Source organism: Symphalangus syndactylus, chromosome 14 (assembly GCF_028878055.3).
Source record: "Symphalangus syndactylus isolate Jambi chromosome 14, NHGRI_mSymSyn1-v2.1_pri, whole genome shotgun sequence".
NCBI lineage: Eukaryota > Metazoa > Chordata > Mammalia > Primates > Hylobatidae > Symphalangus > Symphalangus syndactylus.
The window spans coordinates 67,691,801-67,715,563 of record NC_072436.2 but is presented as its reverse complement, the minus strand read 5'-3'; the positions used below and the strand labels follow the sequence as shown (position 1 = coordinate 67,715,563).

Sequence of the window (23,763 nt, the reverse complement as noted above, 5' to 3'; positions counted from 1 at the left end):
CTAATCAAGATTAGGTGAGAAAGAGACATTAATGCTACACAGGAAAAGAAATACATAGCAGATAAAAGGAAGAAATAAAATAGTTATTGAAAGGATAAAAACAAACAAGATGCATGTGTTTTTCTTTTGGAAATGTGCTGAAAGAATTCACAATGGATCAATACACTTGACTCTACAAAATATTAAATTTTCAAAAAAAAATTTAGAAAAAAAAACCCAGACTAGGGAAATATTAACCTCCTGAAACAAAATAAAAGTCTCTATTGTATAAAGAGTTCAAACCTTTTATGGAAAAAATCAAGTTCCCAATAATATACATGAGAGAAACTCACACAAGGAAAGGCAAACATATAAACGATAGGGAAAGGACATGGAAAAATAGCAATGACGTGTTAGGATAGTGGAACCACAATCCTGCACAGTTCAAAATATTATTAAAACACTCATAAATCTTCATATATTCCAGCATGATCCTTTAGTAACAGAACTGTAAGCTGATGGAAACCTTAATTTACAGGCAGTAAAATTTACATTTGTGTATACAGTTCTATGAGTTTTGACAAATGCATAGAGTTGTGCAATCACCACCCTAATGAAGATACTAAACAGTTGCATTTACCCATAATATTCCATTTATACAATATTCTAAAAAAGCCCAAACAATGGAGGCGGAGAACACAGATCAGTGGTTGCCAGGGGTTATAAATGAAAGGAAGGTTTAACTACAAAGAGTAGTATAAAGGAATTTTGGAAGGTGATAGAATTATTCTCTGCATCCTGTTTGCAGTAATGGTTATATGAGTCTATACATGTTTTAAAATTCATATACACCAAAGAAAAGTGAACTTTACTATACGTAATTTAAATTAAAAAATTTTAACAGACAGATTCTTGCTCTGTCACCCAGGCTGGACTACACTGTTGTAATCACAGCTCACTGCAGCCTCAAACTCCTGGGCTCAAGCCATCCTCCTTTCTCAGCCTCCTGAGTAGCTGGGGTTACAGGCTTGTGCCACCACATCCAGCTAATTTTTTTTTTTTTTTTTTTTTGTAGAGACAAAGTCTCACTATGTTATCCACACTAATCTCAAACTCCTGGCCTCAAGTGATCTTCCCACCTCAGCCTCCAAAGTGCTGGGATTACAGACATCAGCCACCAAGTACAGTTTATAATTAAAATTTTTAAAAAAACTACTTTAGGGTTATTTGCTAAAACTTCTTCTCAAGATGTAGAAGGATGTGAGAAAACACAAGTAAGCTAGATTTCTCTCTCTTCTAGATCATCCTTAGGTCTACTGCTTTGGCCATCCTGAACATTTTGAATATTTCTTCTTCTTTGCTTATTTCTATTTCTCTATATTTCAGTACCCTTAGCATTATTTTGATGGCATTTTCATGCCCAGTAAAGAAAACATCTGGCAGAGGACAAGACTAACGCACTTGCTGAGAGCACGGCAATCCTATGAATTCTCAAATGGGTTTCTCCGGGGCCAGGAAGAGCTATCCCCCAGGTTGGAGGGCACATCACAGGGATTTTTGGAGGGCTCTAGAGCCAAACCTCAAACTTGCCTTCACTACATTCTGCACACATGGCAGGGGTCGAGGGTTGCTGAAAAGAAACTACAGCCACCAGTAAACTCAGTTGTTCATACCAAGAAGTAAGTATCAGCACAGAGGAAGATGACAAAATACTGAGCTCAATGTATAGCTTAACCACGTAACTGAGAAACACAATCACCAGATTCATGAAATTATTTGAAGAGACTATAGAAAGGCCAAGAGCCCAAAATTAAATTTCTTTTTTTTAATTTCTTTTTTCTAATCCTTGTTTTTGTATTTTGGACCCGCCACTTCAAGAACAAAATCAAATTTCTAAGAATAAAATAAAAAGATGCATTTAAGTCTCACAAATTTCTATGGTTTACATTGCTTATGAGAACCAATACAGGGTTTGGTTTCTCACTGACATTAAAGCCATGACTGAAAATATAGCTTTAAAAAAAACTATTTCTTAACATTGAAATCTGAAAATAATAAGGAAAATCTTTTAAAGTCATATATATAAATTCCCTTCCCAAAGCTCATACTGTCCAAAATAAGTTTATTTAAAAATACTCACAGAGAAATGTAGTTGCAATTGTTCAATAAGAAAATGGAGTTGTGAACAATTGGTACCACTACCGTGCCCAGTTAATTTTTCGTATTTTTAATAGAGACGGGGTTTCAACAGGTGTGAGCCACTGCACCTGGCCAAGTTACTTTTTACGCTAAAGAACAGAAACCAAACTGCCATACTGTCTTTAAACTAGATTTAAAAAATATTCCTTTCTGTGGGGAGCCAAAAAACAAATTAAATGAACAAAAAATAAATAAATTAGATTTAAGGAATAAATTATTTCTCTTCTCTCACCCCAACTCAGTATCAGTAAAGAGACACTGATCTTTTAAATTTAATGGTCATATAATATATGTGTGCTTTTTCATTGAAGTCAGGTTCAAAATATTTCAGAAGCATATATAATACAAATAATTTTTTAAGGCAAGCAGAAAAAAAAATGTTTAAAAATGAGATCCCACCTTACCTCCAGACCATTCATTTAGGCAAAAGAGTAAGAAGCAAAAATTGGTACAAATATACAAATATCACAATCAAGAAGAGAAAAGAAAGTAAATCCAGGAACACCAGACCAACTTCTTTGACTACAAAGGCCACACTCTGTGCATGTTTTGCATAATATCTAGCATACAAGAGGCTTCAACAATACTTCTTTTACATGGTGGTGAATACATGGTCTGTGTGAACTTAGTCAATAGTACTGTGCCAGGTCTAAGTTAAAAGATGTTCTACACCATACGTTAAAGAGTAAATTTTGCTGTAGTGAAGACTTAACCACAGAAAGTAAAGGTTTGAAAGGACCATGATGACAGCTAATCTTACCCAAGGGTCAGTTCTTTTAAAACCATTTACTCAAGGAATAATGCCTACGAGCCTTCAATATCTTTTATAGGCAATTAGTTCATTTCCTTAAATCAGTTACATAACCCATATAATCTGGCAAAGGCAAGTTATAGTTGTAAAAGTAAATAAATCTTTCCCCTTGTTAAAGGACTCACACAGAAATCAGCCTAGACAAGAATGATTACATTACAAATGTTATTTAGTCCCACAAAGCCTAAAGCAAACTAATCAAAATAAGAAATACAGATCTTCTCTCCTGTACAAATCAATTCCATAATAAGTGAAATCCAGAAATAAATTTCAAAAGGAAAACTGGAAAACAGTCGACAATTAACAAAGAACTTTTTGAGGATTTTTTTTTTAAATCACTTCAAACTAAAGTCACTGTGCCAAAATAAGATATACACAGCATTTTGGAAACACACAGGAAGAAGATCAACACAGAAAATGGAATAGGATAAAATGGAGGGGTTTTCTACTGCTCTAAAGATGGCTCCATTTCACATAGCAGAACCCACATGTATGTCCACTAAATGCTTCAATCTACTTCTATGTTAAAAACAAAATGACAACAACAAGTGCAATGTGAGAACCTAAAAGATTTGTTGAAAATAAAAATATGACTGCTTAACTTAAAATTCACTACAGTAGCCCCCCAACCTGTTATCCACAGAAGGTATGTTCCAAGTTCCCCCATATATCCCTGAAACCATGGATAGTACCATGCCCTATATAACTGTATATACCTATGACAAAGTTTAATTTATAAACTAAGCACAGGAAGAGATTAACCACAATAAATAATAATAAATGATAAAATAGAACAATTATAACCATATGCCAGTATCACTACTCTTGCACTTTGGAGCCATTAGTAAGTAAAATAAGGGCTGCTTGAACACAAGCAGTCAATACCCACAGTAAATCTGATAATCAAGAGGGTTACTAAGTGACTAACAGGTGGATAGGGCAGGTAGCATATACAGCATGGATACATTGGACCAAGGGGTGATTCTGCTCAGATGGGACAGAACAGGAGATTTCATCACACTACTCCAAACAGTGAACAACTTGAAATTTATGAATTGTTTATTTCTGGAATTTTCCATTTAATATTTTTGAACTGCAGTTGACTCTGGATAACTGAAACCATGAAAAGTAAAACTATAAATAAGGGGGGACTACTGTACAGTACTAACAGTAAAATGGACAATTTTGAAACTCCTCCTCAGATTCGCTAAATGATTGGCCTTGTACATTTTCTTATTTTTCTGCAGCTTCCCAGGTATATGGGAAGAAAGACAGAAGACTGAGAGACTTCTAGCTACACACCATTTTAAACAAAACTATACAATTGTTTTCTAGATCCAAAGGCAATATATCAATGTACAATTTTTTTAAAGTAATTCTATTTGAGGCCAAAATAATAGAGTGTATTAGTTTTCTTTTCCTGGGTAACAAACTTCTATAAATTTAGCAACTTAAAGCCACACACAATTACTATCTCAGAGTTAACTCACAGATCAGGAGTTCAGAATGCCAATATTACTACTGGGTCTGGGTCCTTTGTTCAGAGTCTCGCCAGGCTGAAATCATGGTGTCAACCATTGCTGTGGTCTCTCTCACCTGGAGCCCAGGGTCCTCTTTTAAGCTCATTAAGGTTGTCGGCAGAATTCAGTTCCTTGTGGTTGTGGGACCGAAGTCCCCATTGTCTTGCTGGCTGTCAGGCGGGGATCATTTATAGCAACTCAAGGCTGCCTACAGTTTCCTGCCATGTGGCCTTCTCCAAAAATGGCACTTTGCTTCTTCAAGACCAACAATAGAGTATCTGCTGGAGCACTGAATCTTTCTAACATCTTCTATCTCTGACCTCCTGGCCCTCTGTTAAAGGATCTCCCCGAATTAGATCAAGCCCATCCTCTCAAGAAAAGGTGATTTTATTGGATGTACATACAAGGCAGCAAGAATCCTGGAGGACATTTTAGAATTCTGTTTACCACATGCAATTAAAGAAAAAGAGCTTCCTAGTGATAAAGTTCTATATAAAACCTTGCATACAGAAGAATGCATAAGCCACATATGCTTCAGAGGATCCTCAAATAGTATTTTTTGTGTTTTATATTTTAATAAAATTGAACAACAAATGGTTTGAGATTATAATCTCAGATAAATTATTAGAGATTAATTTACTCATTCAAGTTTAATTAGGGTAGAACCCTTTAGTGATGTTTTGGCTGGTATATCCCAAAAAGAAGCCAATGTACCAACCTGGCTCCACAGTATCAAGGACAAAGTCCACCCATGGATCACTGCAGCAACTCAGGACACATTGGGTAGAAGAATAAAAAAGGGATGTCCACCAAGAAAAAGCAGTCACCTACATAATTTCTAGAAGAGCCCAGACCAACTATCAATATTAAGTAAGACTTTCAAGTCTGTTTTCTCAGTACAATTCTAAAGAAGCATACTTAGAAATGTTTGAAAAAAGAAGTTACCATGATGCAGGAGGAATATAAGAACAAGAACAAATTCTTTAAAGCCAATACTGTGATTGTTGGACTAAAAAATAATAATAAAGTTCTAAATAGCAGCAATGATAAAGCTAAAAATTGAATTAGTAAATTAGAAGGCAAACACATAGGGAAAAATGATGAAAAGATAAGATTGTGAAGAAAAAGCAAGAGACATGGGAGATATTTATCCTTCTAGGCTATATGATAGCAGGTTATGGCAGAGACTAGCTTAGCTATTTATCAAACCTATTTCTTCTTCCTCCTGATCACATAGCTAGAGTATATTTCCAAGCCTCCTTTGCAGTGATTGACCTCTGGCCAATATAATATTGGCAGAAGTGAGATGTGCCACTTATAAGCTTGATCCCTAAAAAACCTCCAGGCATTACTTACTCTCTTTCCCCTTCTGTGGTACCCTTGAAAGCCACAAGGTGGAAGAGTCCCAGATCTCTTGAGAGTCACCCACCAGGGACATGCAATTTGGTCTTTACATAAGCAAAACATAAAATTTCTATTATTAGATTTTAGAGTTTGTCTGTTACAGCAGGGAACATTATTTAATGAATACAGAAACAAGTGTTGGAAATATGGTGTTACCCCCAACAAAAAAATCTAAAATAAAAGACATGGGTTTAGTGGTCAGGCAGTGGGCAGTAAGAACATATATTTAACAAGTTAAAAAGCTGAAAAGCCCTATAATACTGTGGCAAAACAACTAGTAAAATTGGAACCTATAATAAGTGAATAGGCATATCACATCCCTACTGGGCCTGTTGCACTATAAGTGAATAAAGAGTAAGAGTTATAGTGTACACTGGTATTTGCTTTCTGCTTTTGGCAAGGTATTACATAAAAACAATAAGCTCAGAAAAGTATTAGCTCATTTGCAGACTGAAATTATAGGGAATAGAAGTAGTCCCAGAAACTTAGGCCTCACAGAGTTAGAAAGGTGAACACATACAGATCTTAAACAGTATGAGAAAAAAAAAAATAGTAAAGGCTTATGCAATAAAGTCCCAGGAAGGCTTCTAGTTCAACAAAGTGACTCAACTCTGAGGCAGAGATCAAATTCAAGCATGATCTTACCATCCACTGTTTCACATCACCTCAATGTAATGCCATCAAACTGAGAAAGAAGCAATGAAGCAAGGGCTATGCTCCCCAACCTCCACTACTTCCCCAAAGAGAGGAGAAGAAAAATACAATAATTCTTGAAAATTATATTTAGGGAAGAACAGTGGATATGGTGTCTGCACAGAACCTATTGGAAAGAAAAAGATGAAATGCCTACTACATTTTGAGGGAATGATAATGTCAAAAAAAACACAAATGTGGGCTAAATTTTAATAAACGTTTGTGCCGGGCGCAGTGGCTCACGCCTGTAATCCTAGCACTTTAGGAGGCTGAGGCAGGTGGATCACAAGGTCAAGAGATCGAGACCATCCTGGCCAACATGGTGAAGCCCCATCTCTACTAAAAATACAAAAAACTAGGGAGGCTGAGGCAGGAGAATCACTTGAACCCGAGAAGCAGAAGTTGCAGTGAGCCAAGACCACGCCAATGCACTCCAGCCTGGCGACAGAGTGAGACTCCGTCTAAAAAAATAAAAATAAAAAAAATAAAAATAAACGTTTGTTCAGAACCTTAAACCAACCCTCAGGCAAAAAGCAAAAAGCAGGCAGTAAAAGACATATATAAATGTAAATGTAGACACAATTGCAGATATAGATATATAGATATAAAGAGAGAAAGAGAAGCATGCCTTCTAAGGAATGTGTATTTCCCAGCATCTACTTCAGAAGTGTACTTTTAATATATATATAAAATACATAAAAATAAAATATGTATATAAATATATATAATATATAAAAATAAAATATATATATAAATATATATATATGAAAACAAGGAAAAGCCAGTGTGCAGCTAGGAGCTCAAGGGAACAATGAGCAAAGGAGTTCCTTCCAGGGAATCAAGGTCTAAGCAAGGAAATTCCCCTGCTACCAGAGCAGAGGAACTTCCCAGGGCCCGCCTAAGTAGATTATATGATTTGTTATGAAGCAGAGAATATTGTTTGTCTCTCATTCTTCCTTTTTCTAAATGAAAGGTTTTGTTATAGTTATTTTATTCTAGCTTCTTCATTGTATATTGGGGGTGGGAGGAGACACCAGTACAGACAACTTGCAATTTTAGTTGAGTAGTTACCAGCTCATGAAGAGCCATGGCCAAATCTTATGGAGAGGGCTGAGCATCCCTGTAAGATACTAGATTTTGAGATGGATGTAGTGACTACATGGGCCATTGGACTGTTGCCCCCTAGGGAAGGAGTGAGTGTGTTCTATGTATGAGAGAAAGAATGAAAAGATATTTGATGACCAGAAGGTAGACTGTGCCAGATACTAGCTATTATTCATCAAACCTATATGCTCCTCCTGTTAGAGAATGAGTGACATTACATTTTCCAGCCCCTCTTGCAGGAGGTATGGCTATATAGTTAAGTTCAGACCAACAGAATATGGGTAGAAGTAATGTGTGGCATCCATGTCTGGCCCTTAGAGACCCTCCCACATGCAGCACTCTGTGGTCTTTCCCCTCTGAAGCAATCTTCAAAGCCATCTTAAAGACGGAAGAGCCATACAATGGAAGGATTCTAAGTCTTTAAATCACCATTACAAAGAAAACCATCACAAACCAGAAACACTATTTTGGGCTTGAGGCAGTGAGAAATAAACCACTTCCTCTCCCTCTTATCTGGGAATTCAAACATTTATTGAACACCTACTATGTACAAAGTACATGGTATTTTCTCTCTCCTATCTTCCTTACATTCTAGGTACTACAAAAGATTTTTTAATGTGTTAACATATGTTTACTCAAGGATCCTGAGATGAAAAATTTTATAGGAGAAATGAAGATTTCTCAGTTAATTAAAAGTCCTGGATTCACAAAAGATTTCTTCATCATTTCTTTATATGACAAAAATATAGCAAACAGCTAATGGTTTACACAGATTGAGTACCATAGTAGACAAATTCATTTCAGCCCAACCTGAATTCTAATGCAGGATCTGACCTTTACAAGTTGTTTGAACTTGAGCAAGTTACTTCCCTCCTCTGGGTCTTAATTTCTTCAGATAATTAAGGAATGAGACCAGCTAGCCTCACATTAAATAAAGTAATATTCTTCATGGCTTCCTCTTTCATCAAAAGGGAAGTAAATTAATTTCTCAAGCAGAGGCCTAGACAAAGCAATTTTTAAAACGGCAACTTCCATAGAGGCTTTGTACTATACTCTCCTGTATTTTAAAAGCTTAGGAAAAACTGAGCCAACCACAATAAAAATGTATCTTAGAAGATAGCTTCATTCCTGTATTCAAAATATGTACCCAGCAATGCTAAGGTATATTGTCACTGATTAATTTTGTTTCTTCACCACTATAAACAATAAAATCATATAATTATTTCTATCAGGTTTATCATCTAGTTTTAAACTCTGCACTTTGTGAAGTTAACACTGACAAAATTTAAAGGAGGAAAGGGGAAATATCTGCATTCCCTGAGGAAAGGGTAACTGGAGAATCTCTTTTGGAGGATCAAATAGATATTCAAGGCTAGTGAATAGATTATCAAGGCTAGTCGAGACCTAAAATATGATTTGAAATATAATCTATTCCCTCATTCCTCACAGAATGATAAAAACTACAAATGATCTATTCAAGAACACTATTGTTTACAGAACCAAAAAGTACTTTCCATAAACAACTGACTCTTGTATTTGTTGTTGTAGGCTACATCATCAGGTACATTAAAAATTTTTAATAAAATCATTGTGATAAATTTCAAGTGAGCAAATGCCATTGTAAAGCATTACTGACCTTTCACTAATTTAAAAAAAGAAATTTAGATGTTCCTTTTCACTTCGGTGACTTAGGAATGAAAATTTTTTTAAGAAATGTAAATACTGCTAACATATTTATTAATATATAAGCTGTTAATAAATCCTTCTCTTTGATCGTAATTCAAAGCATTTCCCAATAGGCCTTTTTTCACTGACACCTATTAATATCAGAAATATGCATGTATAACACGCTATCTTGCTTACGTAGTAAATAATCAGCCAAAGACACATGCAGTACAATTTAAGTCATTAACTAGAAGGAGAACTTTAAAATATCTTGAGCTTCAAATTATATGCAAAGTCAAGGGAAGTATATAAACAATAGAAAAATTTCTTCATAACCTCAATGTAAACCATCACAACTGATCAATATTTACTGAACATCTACAGAGCAAAACAATATAATTGTCCATTGCTCTGTTAAAAAAAATGAAAACATTTTTAATCATATGTTTCCATAAATATGAAGGACTTCCCTAAAATGATAAGAAACAACTATACACTTGGTAAAGAGAAACCTGTGTTTAACTCCACACTGATAAAGCCACTGGCCAACCTATCATAAACCCAAGACCTACTTGCTTCATGGCAGTCTCTCCAATTTTGTCTGAATGTTTGCGGATGCTCTCCAGAAAGTCTTTGAGATCGGACATAGAAACATCTTTTATTTCTTCCCGAAGCTTGGGGATGTTGTCCACCATCACCTTGCAGAATCGATAGTGGCTTACTTGAGGCAGGTAGGTATGCTCTAGATGTTCCAGAGTTTTCAGTGCAGGGTAATGCCTACAAAAGGAATTGATCACCTTTAGCTCACTCATTTCTTTAGGGTTAGGCAAAATGTCTAGCCTGAATTGGTTTTCACTGTGCATTGAAAATCCGCATGACGTTTTAATCAGAACATCGTGAAAAGAATCTCAAATTATTAAAAACTAATACATACTTTAAAAGACAGGGAAATTATAATCAAAAAAAGATTTTATCCAAAGAATGCATAAGATTTAAAATAGCTACCAATAAAATTAATGACATAAGAGAAATAAAAGGGGCCAGGCTTGGTGGATCATGCCTGTAATCCCAGCACTTTGGGAGGCCAAGACAGGTGGATCAATTGAGGTCAGGAATTTGAGACTAGCTGGGTCAACACTGTAAAACCCCATCTCTACTAAAAATACAAAAATTAGCTGGGCGTGGTGGCACAAGACTGTGATCTCAGCTACTCAGGAAGCTGAGGCACGAGAATCATTTGAACCCCGGAGGCAAAGGTTTCAGTTAGCTGAGATCATGCCACTGCACTCCAGCCTAGAGGATGAAGTGAGACTCAGTCTTAAAAAAAGAGAAATAAAAGGAAAAAAAGAATGATCATCTCGATGCCAAAAAAAAAAAAAATTCGTCCTATAAAATGAAGTATCCAAGGCTAGACTTCCAACTATGGTACACAGAAAAGCTTGGCAAATCTTCTATCCAAAGAAAACAAATGTAAACTATCCAAAACAACTATTTCAGGGTTCTGGAAACTAAACAAAAGAGAACAACAAATCAAGAAGTGTTTATTCATAATAACTGCTCAACAGTGGGACTCTGTAGCTTTCCTGCCTGGGGCTACTTCCATCACCCTCCCCCTCTAAATTCCTCCACCCCTGGTCATTGGCTATGGCTAGTCATGAAAGCCAGAAGCTTTCCTGAGATGAGGGGCTGACATAATTTGGAGCAGAAGGCAAAAAACTCATATTGAGAGATGCTGTTAGTGAAAGTAGCGAACTCAGTAAAAATAAATAAATAAATAAATAAGAAAAGTCTCCAGCTCTACTGGTTGAAAGTTACAATTTGGGTTGGGGCAAACAACAGACCAAAGGACTAATCAGAAATTTAATGGGAAAGTCATAGAAATCAAAGACCTACAGAAGGGCTTGATAAACTCTCTGCAAGTTGCTAGCTGGCTGAGAGGCTATGCATACTTGCAGGCGACACCTAAAAGGGTCTAAGCAATCCACACATCCCTGGCTGACTAGGAGGCTGTAAGACAGGCACATGGGAAACCTAAGAAGGTAGGTAAAAGTTTAAGCTGACTTTAAAACTGCTTTTAATGTAGTCCCTAACCCATATACAAACTCATTAGCAAAGACTGGAAACTTTACTCACTCAAGTTTGTTTGAGCATAACCTCTAACTAATCATTAGCTGATGACTATTTAAAAATCAAAGTGAAATATGATACCTTGCCAGATAAACAAAGACAGAAAATTCCTTGCTAGCAGACCTGCCTTACAAGAAACACTAAAGGAAGCCCGAAAGGAAATGACAGCAGATGGTAACTGGAATTCACAGAAAGAAACGAAGAACACGGGAAATAGTAAATACATGCTAAATATGAAAGACAAATAAAAATATTTTTTTCTTTTCTTAACTTCTTTAAAAGATAAGATTTTTTAAAGCAATGATTATAACACTGTATCATTGGGCTTACAAAATATTTAAGTGTAGTATATCTAACAATAACAGCACAAAAAGGTAGGAAAGAAATGGAACTAATTGAAGCAAAACTACTACTATATATTACACCAAATTTATATCAGCAATGACCTCCAGTAAACTGTGATAAGATGCATATTATAATCCATAGAGCAACCTCTAAAAAAACCAAAAATATATATCATTTGAAAATCAACAAAAGAATTCAAATAGTACACTAAAAATATGTAACACAAAAGAAAGCAGTAAAGGAGCAACAAAAACAAACAAAAAAAAAGACATGAAAAATATAGAAAACAAAGAACAAAATCCAACGATATCAATAATTACATTAAACGTGAATGGACTAAGCACTCCAATTGGAAGGCCAACATTGTCGGGACTTAAAAAGCATGATCCAACTACATATTGTCTACAAGAAACACACTTAGATTCAAAGATACAAATAGATTGAAAGTAAAAGAGGAAAGAAGATATGCCATAAAAAAAAGTAACTGCAAGGCTGGGCACAGTGACTCACACCTATAATGCCAACACTTTGGGAGGTCAAGGTGGGTGGATCACTTGAGCTCAGGAGTTTGAGATCTGCCTGGGCAACAAGGCAAAACCTCATCTCTACCAAAAAAATTACAAAAAAATTAGCCAGGTGTGGTGGCATGCACCTGTAGTCCCAACTACTTGGGAAACTGAGGTGGGAGGATCACTTAAACCTGGGTGGGCAGAGGTTGCAGTGAGCTGAGATCAGGCCACTGCATTCTAGCCTAGGTAACACAGTGAGACCCGTCAAAAAAAAATAAAAAATAAAGGAATCACAAAAGAGCTGAAATGGCTATATTAATACGAGATATAAAAGACTTTAAGCCAACAAATATTGCTAGTAACACAGAGGGACATTCCATAAAAATAAAAGGGATGATATTTGTCTAAAAGGGAAAGCTTCTATAAGCATAGGAGGACAAATAAAATTAAGATTAATAAAGCTGAATAGGTAAAAACGAAATAAGTTATGCAAAGAAAACATAAGAATAAAGAGAAAAACTGGTAAAGTTTATTTGTAATGTGTACCTAAAAGATTAATAGGCTGGGCGTGGTAGCTCACACCTGTAATTCCAGCACTTTGGGAGGCTGAGGCGGGCAGATCCCTTGCAGTCAGGAGTTCAAGACAAGCCTAGGCAACATGGTGAAACCTCTTCTCTACTAAAAATACAAAAATTAGTCGGGCATGTTGGTGGAAGCCTATAATCCCAGCTACTCAAGGGGCTGAAGCAAGAGAATCGCTTGACCCTAGGAGACGGAGGGTGCAGTGAGCTGAGATCACACCACTGCACTCCAGCCTTGGTGATAGAGTAAGACTCCATCTCAAAGGAAAAAGATTAATGAACTTGAGTTGTTTTTGTAAAAAAAAAAAAAACGAACAAAGAAAATTCGCAAAAGAACCAAAAAGGGCCAACATATGAAAAAACAAATGTTTAACTGACATGTGAAAAAATGCAAATCAAATTACCAAAGATTTCTTAAAAAATAATTTGTATTACATCAGGGGTTTCAATAATGGAATTCACAGCCAGCTGACAAACAAGTTTTTATTAATGACATAAGTTTTCAATGAAGAATTTTAGCAAAACAACTATTTTAAGCAATTGCATTTCCAAACCAAAAAAAGATGCACAGCAGTATGTATAAGCCTCTTGAATTATAGAATTATTTATATTAGCAAACAAAAAAACTAACCTAGATGTCTAATAAGAAGTAGTAAAAGGCTAATAAAATAGCAAAACATTTACAATATTGTTGAATGAAAATCACTTCAAAAAATAGATCTAATTGCCTCTTGGCCTTTTGGCTAAGATCAAATTTAATATCTGATAGATCTTATCAGTTTAATATCTGATACATCCTCTTATCAGAGGACAATATTTATTAAATGGATTTTTGCAGCAGGGAGATAAAATGGGAACTTATTTAGTCCACTCCATGCATCAACCTGACATTGCAGTACCTCCAGGAATGGTACTCCAATTGAAAAAAAAAAAATAGATCTTACAAGTATAATGATAATATTCTTCAAAATTATAAATACTTACACATATAAATTATGAACATGTATGCATATATGAGATATATATCACTGGAAGCACACATACACACAAAAGTAGAGAGCAAAATGAGAAAAATAAATACAGAAATGTTAGCCAAGATATTTTTCCTTTGGATGGCAATATTACGAGATAATTTCCTTTGGATGGCAATATTACAAGATAATTTTCTCCTTCATACTTTTAATTTCCTAATTTCCATGTTTCCCATGATATATTTGGTATAGGAAAAATTCAGTATCATCCTTAAAAAGAAAAAAGACTTATAGCTCTATTTTGGACTTTAAGAATGATTTTCACAGCAGATACTTAAACTCTTCTTGCTCCAATGAATTTAGTACCACAAATGCTAAAGACTAGAAACCGGTTTTACTTGTTTTGTTTTGTTTTGTTTTAATGTTTTCCCTCATTTGTTCAAAAAATCAAAGTCTTTGTTTAAGTAAATGGAGGGAAGAAAGTTTTATTCCCCCTAAATTTAGAAATAAAAGTACAAATATAGTTAAATCTGAAATCATTGCTCTTATTAAAATTTTACAGGCTCAAAAACAATACAATTCACATGGTTTAGTGTAAACAGAATGGTGTTTATACTACAATTAGGTATGAAGAGCTATGTGCAATAAAATGCAATTCCTCTAGAGAGAAACTTTAGAACGGATAGAAAGCCAGAAATTAAGCCAAAAAGATAAACACACTTTGGGGTTTAGTTATATTTTGGAACATTGTTTATAGAATGAGGAAAATTCAACAATGTTGTCTGCAGACGCAAGGCACATTCACTGATGAGACACATGGCTCATGCTGAAAACATCTGGTCTGTCAAATAGCTCCACATTTTTCAAGGCTAATTAGTACAAAACCCAGTGATTCCTGGCAACAAAGAATGTCACCCTATTTCCCCATTGTCCCTTCCCAGTATAGTCACATTTTAACTATAACAAATCAGTAATATTCAAATGTCTAGTCTATTTCAATATCCGCGACAGGTTAAAGAATGATAGCCAACTAACACCTGTACAGCAGGCACCAAAAGAAAAAAATTATGTCCAGTGACCACGGAAATCCAAAATTAGATTTTGACGTACTTTTGACAATCTCCAAACATTATTAAAACTGAATCAAAAGGCAAATTCCTAAGTTTCACTTGCATATGTGGTCACTCTCTCCCCTCTTCTCACGCAGGCTCCTTAACAGAGATACAATCAGAACTAAAGTAAAGAAAATAAAAGCAGAGAATAAAAGGGAGGAAGGCAGGGAAAGAGGTTCTAAATAATCATACAAACTGAATAACCATGATCAGAATAACAGACATGGTTGAATGCTAAAGCAAGAAGAAGAATACTGATTCCGAGCAAATTAAGTTTTGGTACTTTCTTGCCATACCATGGAATTCTTTCACAGTGATGGTTTTTAAAATTCTAAGAAGTGATCCTTGAAAGCAAATTGCAACTATCTATAAGAAATTTTTTAAAATTCAGAGTATGATAAAATATGAAATAAAAGCTTTCATCACAGAAAAATATTAGTGTCATTCCTAATCAAAGAGCATCATTAACAAATATGTAATTTCTTCCGTGCACTAGAGATAGAAAGATGTTCAGATGTCTTTCCCCAGGGAGCACAAAATGCAGTAGAAAAATCAGTATTTATAGCTTAAAAAAAAAAAAAAAACAGACTTCCAGCTACAAAAGCCTAACAAGGAACAGACATGATCTCTCACTTTATAAACAAGTAGAATATTGGCAAAAATATATGAAGCAGCCATTTTCAGACATTGGACATCAGGCAACATAGAACTGCTATCTCTGTAAAAAGGGAAACAAATAAGGTGAGTTTAATAATTACCAGGATTATCTACCTAAAGTTGACTTCTAGGTCATGGGCACAGCCAGAAAAAATCAAAACAGAGCTCAGCAGCCTTGCTGACTTAAAGAATCAGTGATAGTAGCTCAGGAAAGTTGATGCAGCTTGAAGTTGTGTGGCAGAGTTCCCCAAAAAAAGAGCAATGCAGAAAAAGAACTGCAGAATTTACACAGGGGTTCCCTTGTCTGCTAAGTACTAGGACAGGCATAGGGAAAGTGAAATTCCACATGGATAGCTAAAAAGAAGGAAGGAAGGGAGAGAGTGGGAGACCAGCCAGGGGAAGGTAAGATGAACACTTCAACAATCTCAGACAAGGCAGATAAACATTCAAACTCTGAACAGTCAAAGCGAAGAGTCGTTGGGTACTCCTGAGCTATTCAGAGTAGATTATAGAGGGATCAAGTCTTACTTAGTAAAGCTGAACTCCCCTGGAATAAAGGTGGGCCTTTAAGCAGAGCTTAAAAATCGGGTTTGAAGGTAACAAACTGATCTGCAATCAACTGACCATTTGCTAAAACAAAGCCCAACACTCTCTAAAGGAAAAAAAAAGCACCCCAAAATCCAGAGACTCATCAACATAATGTTCATTAATCAATCAAAAATTTCTAGACATGAAAAGAAGCAAAGAACTGACCTACAACCAGGAAAAACAAAATCAGTCTGCAGAAAGATCTAAAAAAATACCAGAAGTGGCAGAATTCACAAAGAAGTACATAAAACAGCAATTAGAACAATGTACATGTAAGTAAAGAAAAACAAATAATAAAAGAAATAAAACATAAAAGGCTAAATGTAACTTCTATACATGAAAAATACATTATCTGAAATGTAAATGTCACTGAAAGGGACCAAAACATTACACAATGCAAATGAGAGAGATCAATGTGCTTGAACACAGCCATAAAATCTATCTCAAATAAAGCACAGAGAGGACTGAGGGGGTGGGGAGAAAAGATCTTCAAGTCACCTGTGGGGTTAATCAAGCTGTCCAACATAAATATTAATATAACTGAAGTCCCAAAATGGTGATGGGAAAAGGACAAAAAAAGAGTTTGGAGAAATAATGTCAACATTTTCCAGATTTTATGAATATTGTAAACCCACAGATCCAAGAAGCTAAACAAACCACAAGCAGGATAAATACACACATGTGTGCACATATTTACACCAAAGTGCACAAAATCAAACTGCCTGAAAACAAATGATAAAGACAAAAGTTTTAAAGCAGCTGGAGAAAAGACACATTACTTACAGGGAGACAAAGGTAAGGCTACTTATACATCTCTCAGAAACTGCAGAAGCCAGAAGACAATGAAATCATGTCTTATGAACTAATGAAACTATAAACCTCAAATTCTATATCCATCAAGGATATTTTTTTAAATGAAGGTAAACAATGAGATGCCATTTCACACCCACCAGGATGGCTACATTAAAGTCAAATAATAAGAGTTTTTTTTTTTTGAAACAGACTCTCACTCTGTCGCTCAGGCTGGAGTGCAATGAGCAATCTCGGCTCAGTGCAACCTCCACCTCCCTGGTTCAAGCAATCCTTATGCTTCAGCCCCTCCGAGGAGCTGGGATTACAGACACACACCACCACACCCGCCTCATTTTTGTATCTTTAGTAGGGATGGGGTTTTGCCATGTTAGCCAGGCTGGTCTCAAACTCCTGGGCTCAAGCAATCCTCCCACCTTGGCCTCTCAAAGTGCTGGGATCACAGGCGTAAGCCACCACGCCTGGCCTGGGTAGACAATAATAAGTATTGACTAGGCTATGCAGAAATTGGAAACATCTATGCTGCTGTTGGGAAGATAAAAAGGTGCAGGTGCTTTGGAAAAGAATCTAACAGTTCCTCAAAATGGTAAAACATACAGAGAGAGAAAGTGCACCAAATGTTTACCATGTGACCCAGAAATTCTGCTCCTAAGTATATTCACAAGAAAACTGAAAGCATATGCTCACACAAAAGCTTGTAAATGAACATTTGTAGCAGCATTATTCATAAGTTAAAAAGTGATAATAACCTAAATGTCCATCGACTGATGAAAAGGTATATAAAAGGTATATAAAAGCAGTATATCTATACAATGAGAGAGTATTCAGCCATAAAAAGGAATGAAACAGTGATACATGCTACAACATGAATGAATCTTGAAAACCTTCCATTATGTTAAGTGGAAAAAGTCAGACACAAAAGGCTGCATATTGTATGATTCCATTTATATGAGATGTTCAGAATAGGCAAATCTATGGAGACAGAAAGTAGATTAGTGGTTGCCAGGGCAGAGAGGAAAGAGGAATGGGTACAAGGAATGGGTACCCTTTTTGGGGTAATGAAAATGTCCTAGAATCAGCTAGTGATGATGATGTTACAACCACGTAAATGTAATAAAATCTATTCAACTGTACACTTAAAAATGATGAATGTTATGATATATGAATTATAATTCAATTTAAAAACTGAAGGTGAAATAAATACTTTTTTCAGAAATACTGTATTTCTGAGAGAATTCATAGCCAGCAGACTGATCCAACAAGGCCATCATTAAAAGGTCAGGAAACAACAGGTGCTGGAAAGGATGTGGAGAAATAGGAACACTTTTACACTGTTGGTGGGACTGTAAACTAGTTCAACCATTGTGGAAGTCAGTGTGGCGATTCCTCATGGATCTAGAACTAGAAATACCATTTGACCCAGCCATCCCATTACTGGGTATATACCCAAAGGACTATAAATCATGCTGCTATAAAGACACATGCACACGTATGTTTATTGCGGCATTATTCACAATAGCAAAGAGTTGGAACCAACCCAAATGTCCAACAACCATAGACTGGATTAAGAAAATGTGGCACATATACACCATGGAATACTATGCATCCATAAAAAATGATAAGTTCATGTCCTTTATGGGGACATGGATGAAGCTGGAAACCATCATTCTCAGTAAACTATCGCAAGGACAAAAAACCAAACACCGCATGTTCTCACTCATAGGTGGGAATTGAAAAATCAGAACACATGGACACAAGAAGAGGAACATCACACTCCGGGGACTGTTGTGGGGTGGGGGGAGGCGGCAGGGACAGCATTAGGAGATATACCTAATGCTAAATGACGAGTTAATGGGTGCAGCAAAACAACATGGCACATGGATATATATGTAACAAACCTGCACATTGTGCACATGTACCCTAAAACCTAAAGCATAATAATAAAAAGAAAAAGAAAAAAATAAAAATTAAGTGAATACAAGTGAAAAATAAAAAATAAAAATAAAAAAAAATTTATTAACTTCAAAAAAAAAAAATATTAAAGGATGTCATTTAACCAAAAGGGAAAAATAATACCAGATACAAACTTGGATCCACACTTAAAATAATGTGGGTAAATATGTGAGAGTTTTTCTCTTTAATTTTTAAATTTCTTTAAAAGTTACAGCAAAAATGAACATGTGTGGCACTACACTATATTGTTGTCATAGGTCTTATGACATAATAACATAACAATAAAAACATGACAACAATGACATAAGGGAGGGCAAAATGGAAGAGTATCATTATAAGAATCTTGCATTGTGTGTGATTTGGTGTAATATTTAAAGACTCATTGTAAGTTATACATTGTAAAGATAGAAGGAACTGGGAAAAAAATAAAATACAGTCAGCCCTTCATATTTGCATGTTCCAGATCTGTGAATTCAATCAACTATATTGATCAAAAATATTTTTTAAAAAACACAAATAAAACCAAACAGTGTAACAACTACTTACATAGCATTTACATTGTATTAGGTATTCTAAGTAATCTAGAGACGACTGAAAGTTTTAGGAGGATGTGTATAGGTTGTATGCAAATACCATGCCATTTTATATAAGGGACTTAAGCGTCTACACCTAGTCCCCTATCCCACGGGTTCTGTAACCAATACACTGAGGCTACTAAGGAAAAATTGCAAAACAAAGAGGTATAAATAATAGGGTATTACTAAATATAAAACAACAAAGTGAAATATAGAAATCGATTTTTTAAAAAGACAAGAATAAAGAGAAGGAACAAAGAACAGGTAGGATAAATGGAAAATACATTAGAAGACAGTAGATTTAAACCCATATGTTGATAATTGTATGAAATGTAAAAGACCTAAATAGTCTAATTTAAAAACAGAGATGGTCAGATGAGAGATTTTTAAAGAAAGCAAGATCATTCTACAGAATAACTGGCCTGTAATCTTCAAAAGTAATAAAGTCATGAAAGGCAAGGAAAGGCTGAAGACAGTTCCAGACTGAAAAAGACTAAAGAGACATGACAACTAAAAGCAACATGTGATTTGAACTGGATTATTTTGCTAGAAAGAACATGATTGAGACAATTGGCAAAACTTGAATTGGGTATGCTGATTAGGTGCTAGAAATATTTCAAAGCTAATGTCCATTCTCTATTGCACTGTGGTTGCATAGAAGAATGTCTTTATCTGTAGGAACCACACTAAAGTAATTGGGGATGACGGTGTGTCATGTTAGCAACTTACTTTCAACTGGTTCAAGGAAAAGACACTGTTATTTATACTGAACTTAAGAAGGTCTAAAAATAAAATTTTTTGAAACCCACAAAATAAATTTGATTATACCAAAACTTAAAACTTCTATGCAACAAAAACTACTAATTATATAATGTTAATAGGTAAGCCATGCATTGGAAGACAATATACAACAGGAAAAGGCATCCAAAGTATATAATTCCTATAAATGAAAAAGAAAACAATAAACAACCTAAAAGTGGGCAGGAAGTAGATGAGAGAAAACCCACATGCCTAAAACCTGAATTCACTAATAATCTAATAAAAATAAAATAAAAATCACAATAGTGATCTATCATTTCACAATCATGAGACTGGCAAAAACCAAAAAGTTTGACAATATAGATGTTACCAAGAGGTAGAGTAACAGGATCTCCCACAAAATAACAATGGTAGGATAAATAGGGAAATCACCATAGAGAACAATGATAAGATCAAAGACATGTAAACCCTTTCTTTGATCCAGCTGATTTCCTTCTAGGTATAGACCCTAGACCAACAGAATTGGCATCACCTGGGAGAGTGGCAGAAAATGCAGAATCTCAGAAATGATCCCAGCCAGACCTATTCAATCAGAATCTATATTTAACTAACCCCCATGATATAATTTCCATGCATAGCAACATCTAAAGAACAACACTCTCAAGAAATTTTGAATGTGAGTCCAAGGAGACAAGAACAAGGATACTTACTGTACCACTGTCTGCCATAACTACTGGAAACATATCAAATGTCCCTAATCGTATCAGTAAGGATAGTTATCTTGTAGCAATAAACACCCCCAAAATCTCAGTGACTTAAAACAAATATTTAAAACTTACTCATGTTATACATTCATAATGGGTTGGCAGGTAGGCTATGCTCCCTGAAGTTACTCAGGGACTCAACCAGCATCTCGGAGTTGCCATTTCTCAAGAACAAGGGAAAATAAGAGAACTCTGGAGCAAAATTAAATGCTAAGCCCAAAAGTGATACATATCACTTCTGCTCACATCTTGTCAGCCAGAAAAAGTCACGTGGAACTGGGAATCCAGGAAATATACACAGGGAACCCAGGAAATGTAATATTACCTTGCACCAAAGGAAGCAGCTAGAAATACTGATGAACAGCACTTATGATAATCACTGGAACTGGCAGGGGAAATGTGAATTATTCATATAATAGACTATCATGGAGTGATTAAAACGAGCAAAATGTATCTATACACATAAAGAAAATAAGCTGCCTACTAGTATACAAGCCCCAGAGGGTAGATATTTTTATCTATTTTATTCACAGCTGTATCCCCAGTACCAAGAGTAATGCCTAGCACATAGTAGGTATTCGATTCATCTTTGTTGAGCGAATACACAGATCTCAAAATGAGGACTGAGAATCATCTACATAAACTTTTTTAAACACAAAACAATATATGATTTATAAATATTAAAAGCACAGAATAGAAGAACATTCAATAAATTTATGATACTGGTTTCCTCAGGGGAGTAAGGAAAGGAATAGGACCGAAGAAGGGAACATAAATTTTATCTGTAATTTTTAAAAGTATATATATATATATATACCTCTTTCTGTCCATATGAATGTTTTATATATATACTATATTTTTTTCTTTACACATATATGAATCAAAACTGGAAAATTGTTAATATCTGTTAATTCTGAGAAGTTGGTACACAGGTGATTTTTTTTTTTTTTTTTTTTGAGACAGACTCAGTCTGTCACCCAGGCTGGAGCTCAGTGGTGCAATCTTGGCTCATCACAACCTCTGCCTCCCAAATTCGAGCTATCATGTGAGCCAATTCTCATGCCTTGGCCTCCCAAGTACCTGGGATTACAGGTGTGCACCATCACGCCCAGCTCCTTTTTTTGTATTTTAGTAGAGCTCCTTTTTTTGTTTTTTGTTTTCTCCATGTTGGCCAGGCAGGTCTTGAACTTCTGGCCTCGAGTGATCCACTCGCCTCGGCCTCCCAAAGTGCTGGGATTACAGGTGTGAGCCACTGAACCTGGCTCACAGGTGATTTTAAATTCTCTATAATTTTAGAACTTTACTAAAAGGATATTAGGGAACTAATACTACTTTCATATCTCAGACAGAACTTCTCACAGTGTTCTATCCATGTTCTCTTATGAGAGCATGTCCTACTATTTTAATGTCTAATGATTCAGCTTCAAAATTCTTGAGAATTTTGAATTTTTACCCATAATATTTATATTCTCATCTCAATATTAAATATATTTTAATTGCATACTTTTTCCCTCAAAACCTAGGTAAAATTAACATTCCAGGAAGATATGCTTTGTTATCCTATAGCTTCATATATCCCCATCATACTACAGGGCATCTCAGGGCAGAGAGGTTGGAGATGCTTATTCTAGTTTGAGGAGCAGAACTATAGAGTCACTGTAGATTTTCCTTTAGAAGAAAACAACATACAGAAGAGAAATCCTCTGAATTTAACCTCACCCTTCCCCTTTACGATAGTTAATTTTATGTGGCAACTTGGCTGACCATAGGAGCCAGATATTTGGTCAAACATTATTCTAGATGTTTCTGTGATGGTATTTTTTAGATGAGATTAACATTTAAGTCGGTAGACTATGAGTAAAGATGATTACCCTCCATAATGTGAGTAGGCCTCATTCCACCACAGGTGAAAACCTTAATAGGAAAAAGGCTGACTGTGCCCAAGGAAGAGGGAATTCTACAGAAGAGTCCCTTTGGACTCAAGCTATTATCTTAACTCTTCACTGGACTCTAGCTTGCCAGACTACACTGCAGCTTTTGCTATACTTGCTATACTCCACAATCATGTGAGCCAATTCCTTAAAATAAATACTTCCCTCTCCAGTAGGTAAACAGACAGAGATACGCACGCACACACACACACACACACACACACGCTATTGGTTCTGTTTTTCTTAAGAACCCCAGCTAATGTACTCTTGCACCAAAACCAGTACTATTTTTTTCTACGACACTATTAAATGAATCAAAACATATCTCAAACCAACTATCACTAAAAATAGGTATATGCTTTTCCCTAAAAGACTGGGTCTTTTAAAAATCTAACTAAGTATTATTTATTAAACATAATACATGACAGAACACATTATCATACCACTAATATATATAAATAAATCTAGAATGAATCAATAAATATACAAAAGGTTAAGATGTTAGAAACTTAATTTTTTGAAAAGCTATGCTAAATATGGACCTAAAAGTATTCTAAATAACAGAAATTTTTAGATAGTAAAAACTGTTTGATTGAAAAAAAAATCTTACCTTTTAGTTTTCATCTGGTCCCTCAGTTTGCTGTACATCTCTAGGACTTAAAGAAAAGAATACACAAATATGATTTAGAGAAAGCCTAATTAAAGC

At 35.3% G+C, this 23,763-nt stretch overlaps 1 protein-coding gene and 1 non-coding gene across 8 annotated transcripts in view; one reads left to right on the top strand and one right to left on the bottom strand.

Annotated features, from left to right (window-relative positions):
- Positions 1-23,763, bottom strand: part of EXOC6B (exocyst complex component 6B) — a 676,922-nt gene that overhangs the window by 555,869 nt on the left and 97,290 nt on the right. For all 7 annotated transcript variants that reach the window (XM_055243157.2, XM_055243158.2, XM_055243160.2 and 4 more), the window contains exons 5-6: positions 23,668-23,713; positions 9,948-10,152 (exon numbers count right to left, since the gene is read on the bottom strand). In XM_055243157.2, coding sequence (XP_055099132.1) covers positions 9,948-10,152; positions 23,668-23,713 — 251 coding nt within the window. The remainder of the gene's footprint in view (positions 1-9,947; positions 10,153-23,667; positions 23,714-23,763) is intronic.
- LOC129463374 (U2 spliceosomal RNA) lies at positions 13,661-13,858 on the top strand. Its single transcript, XR_008651151.1, has one exon. It is a non-coding gene; the product is annotated as a U2 spliceosomal RNA (small nuclear RNA).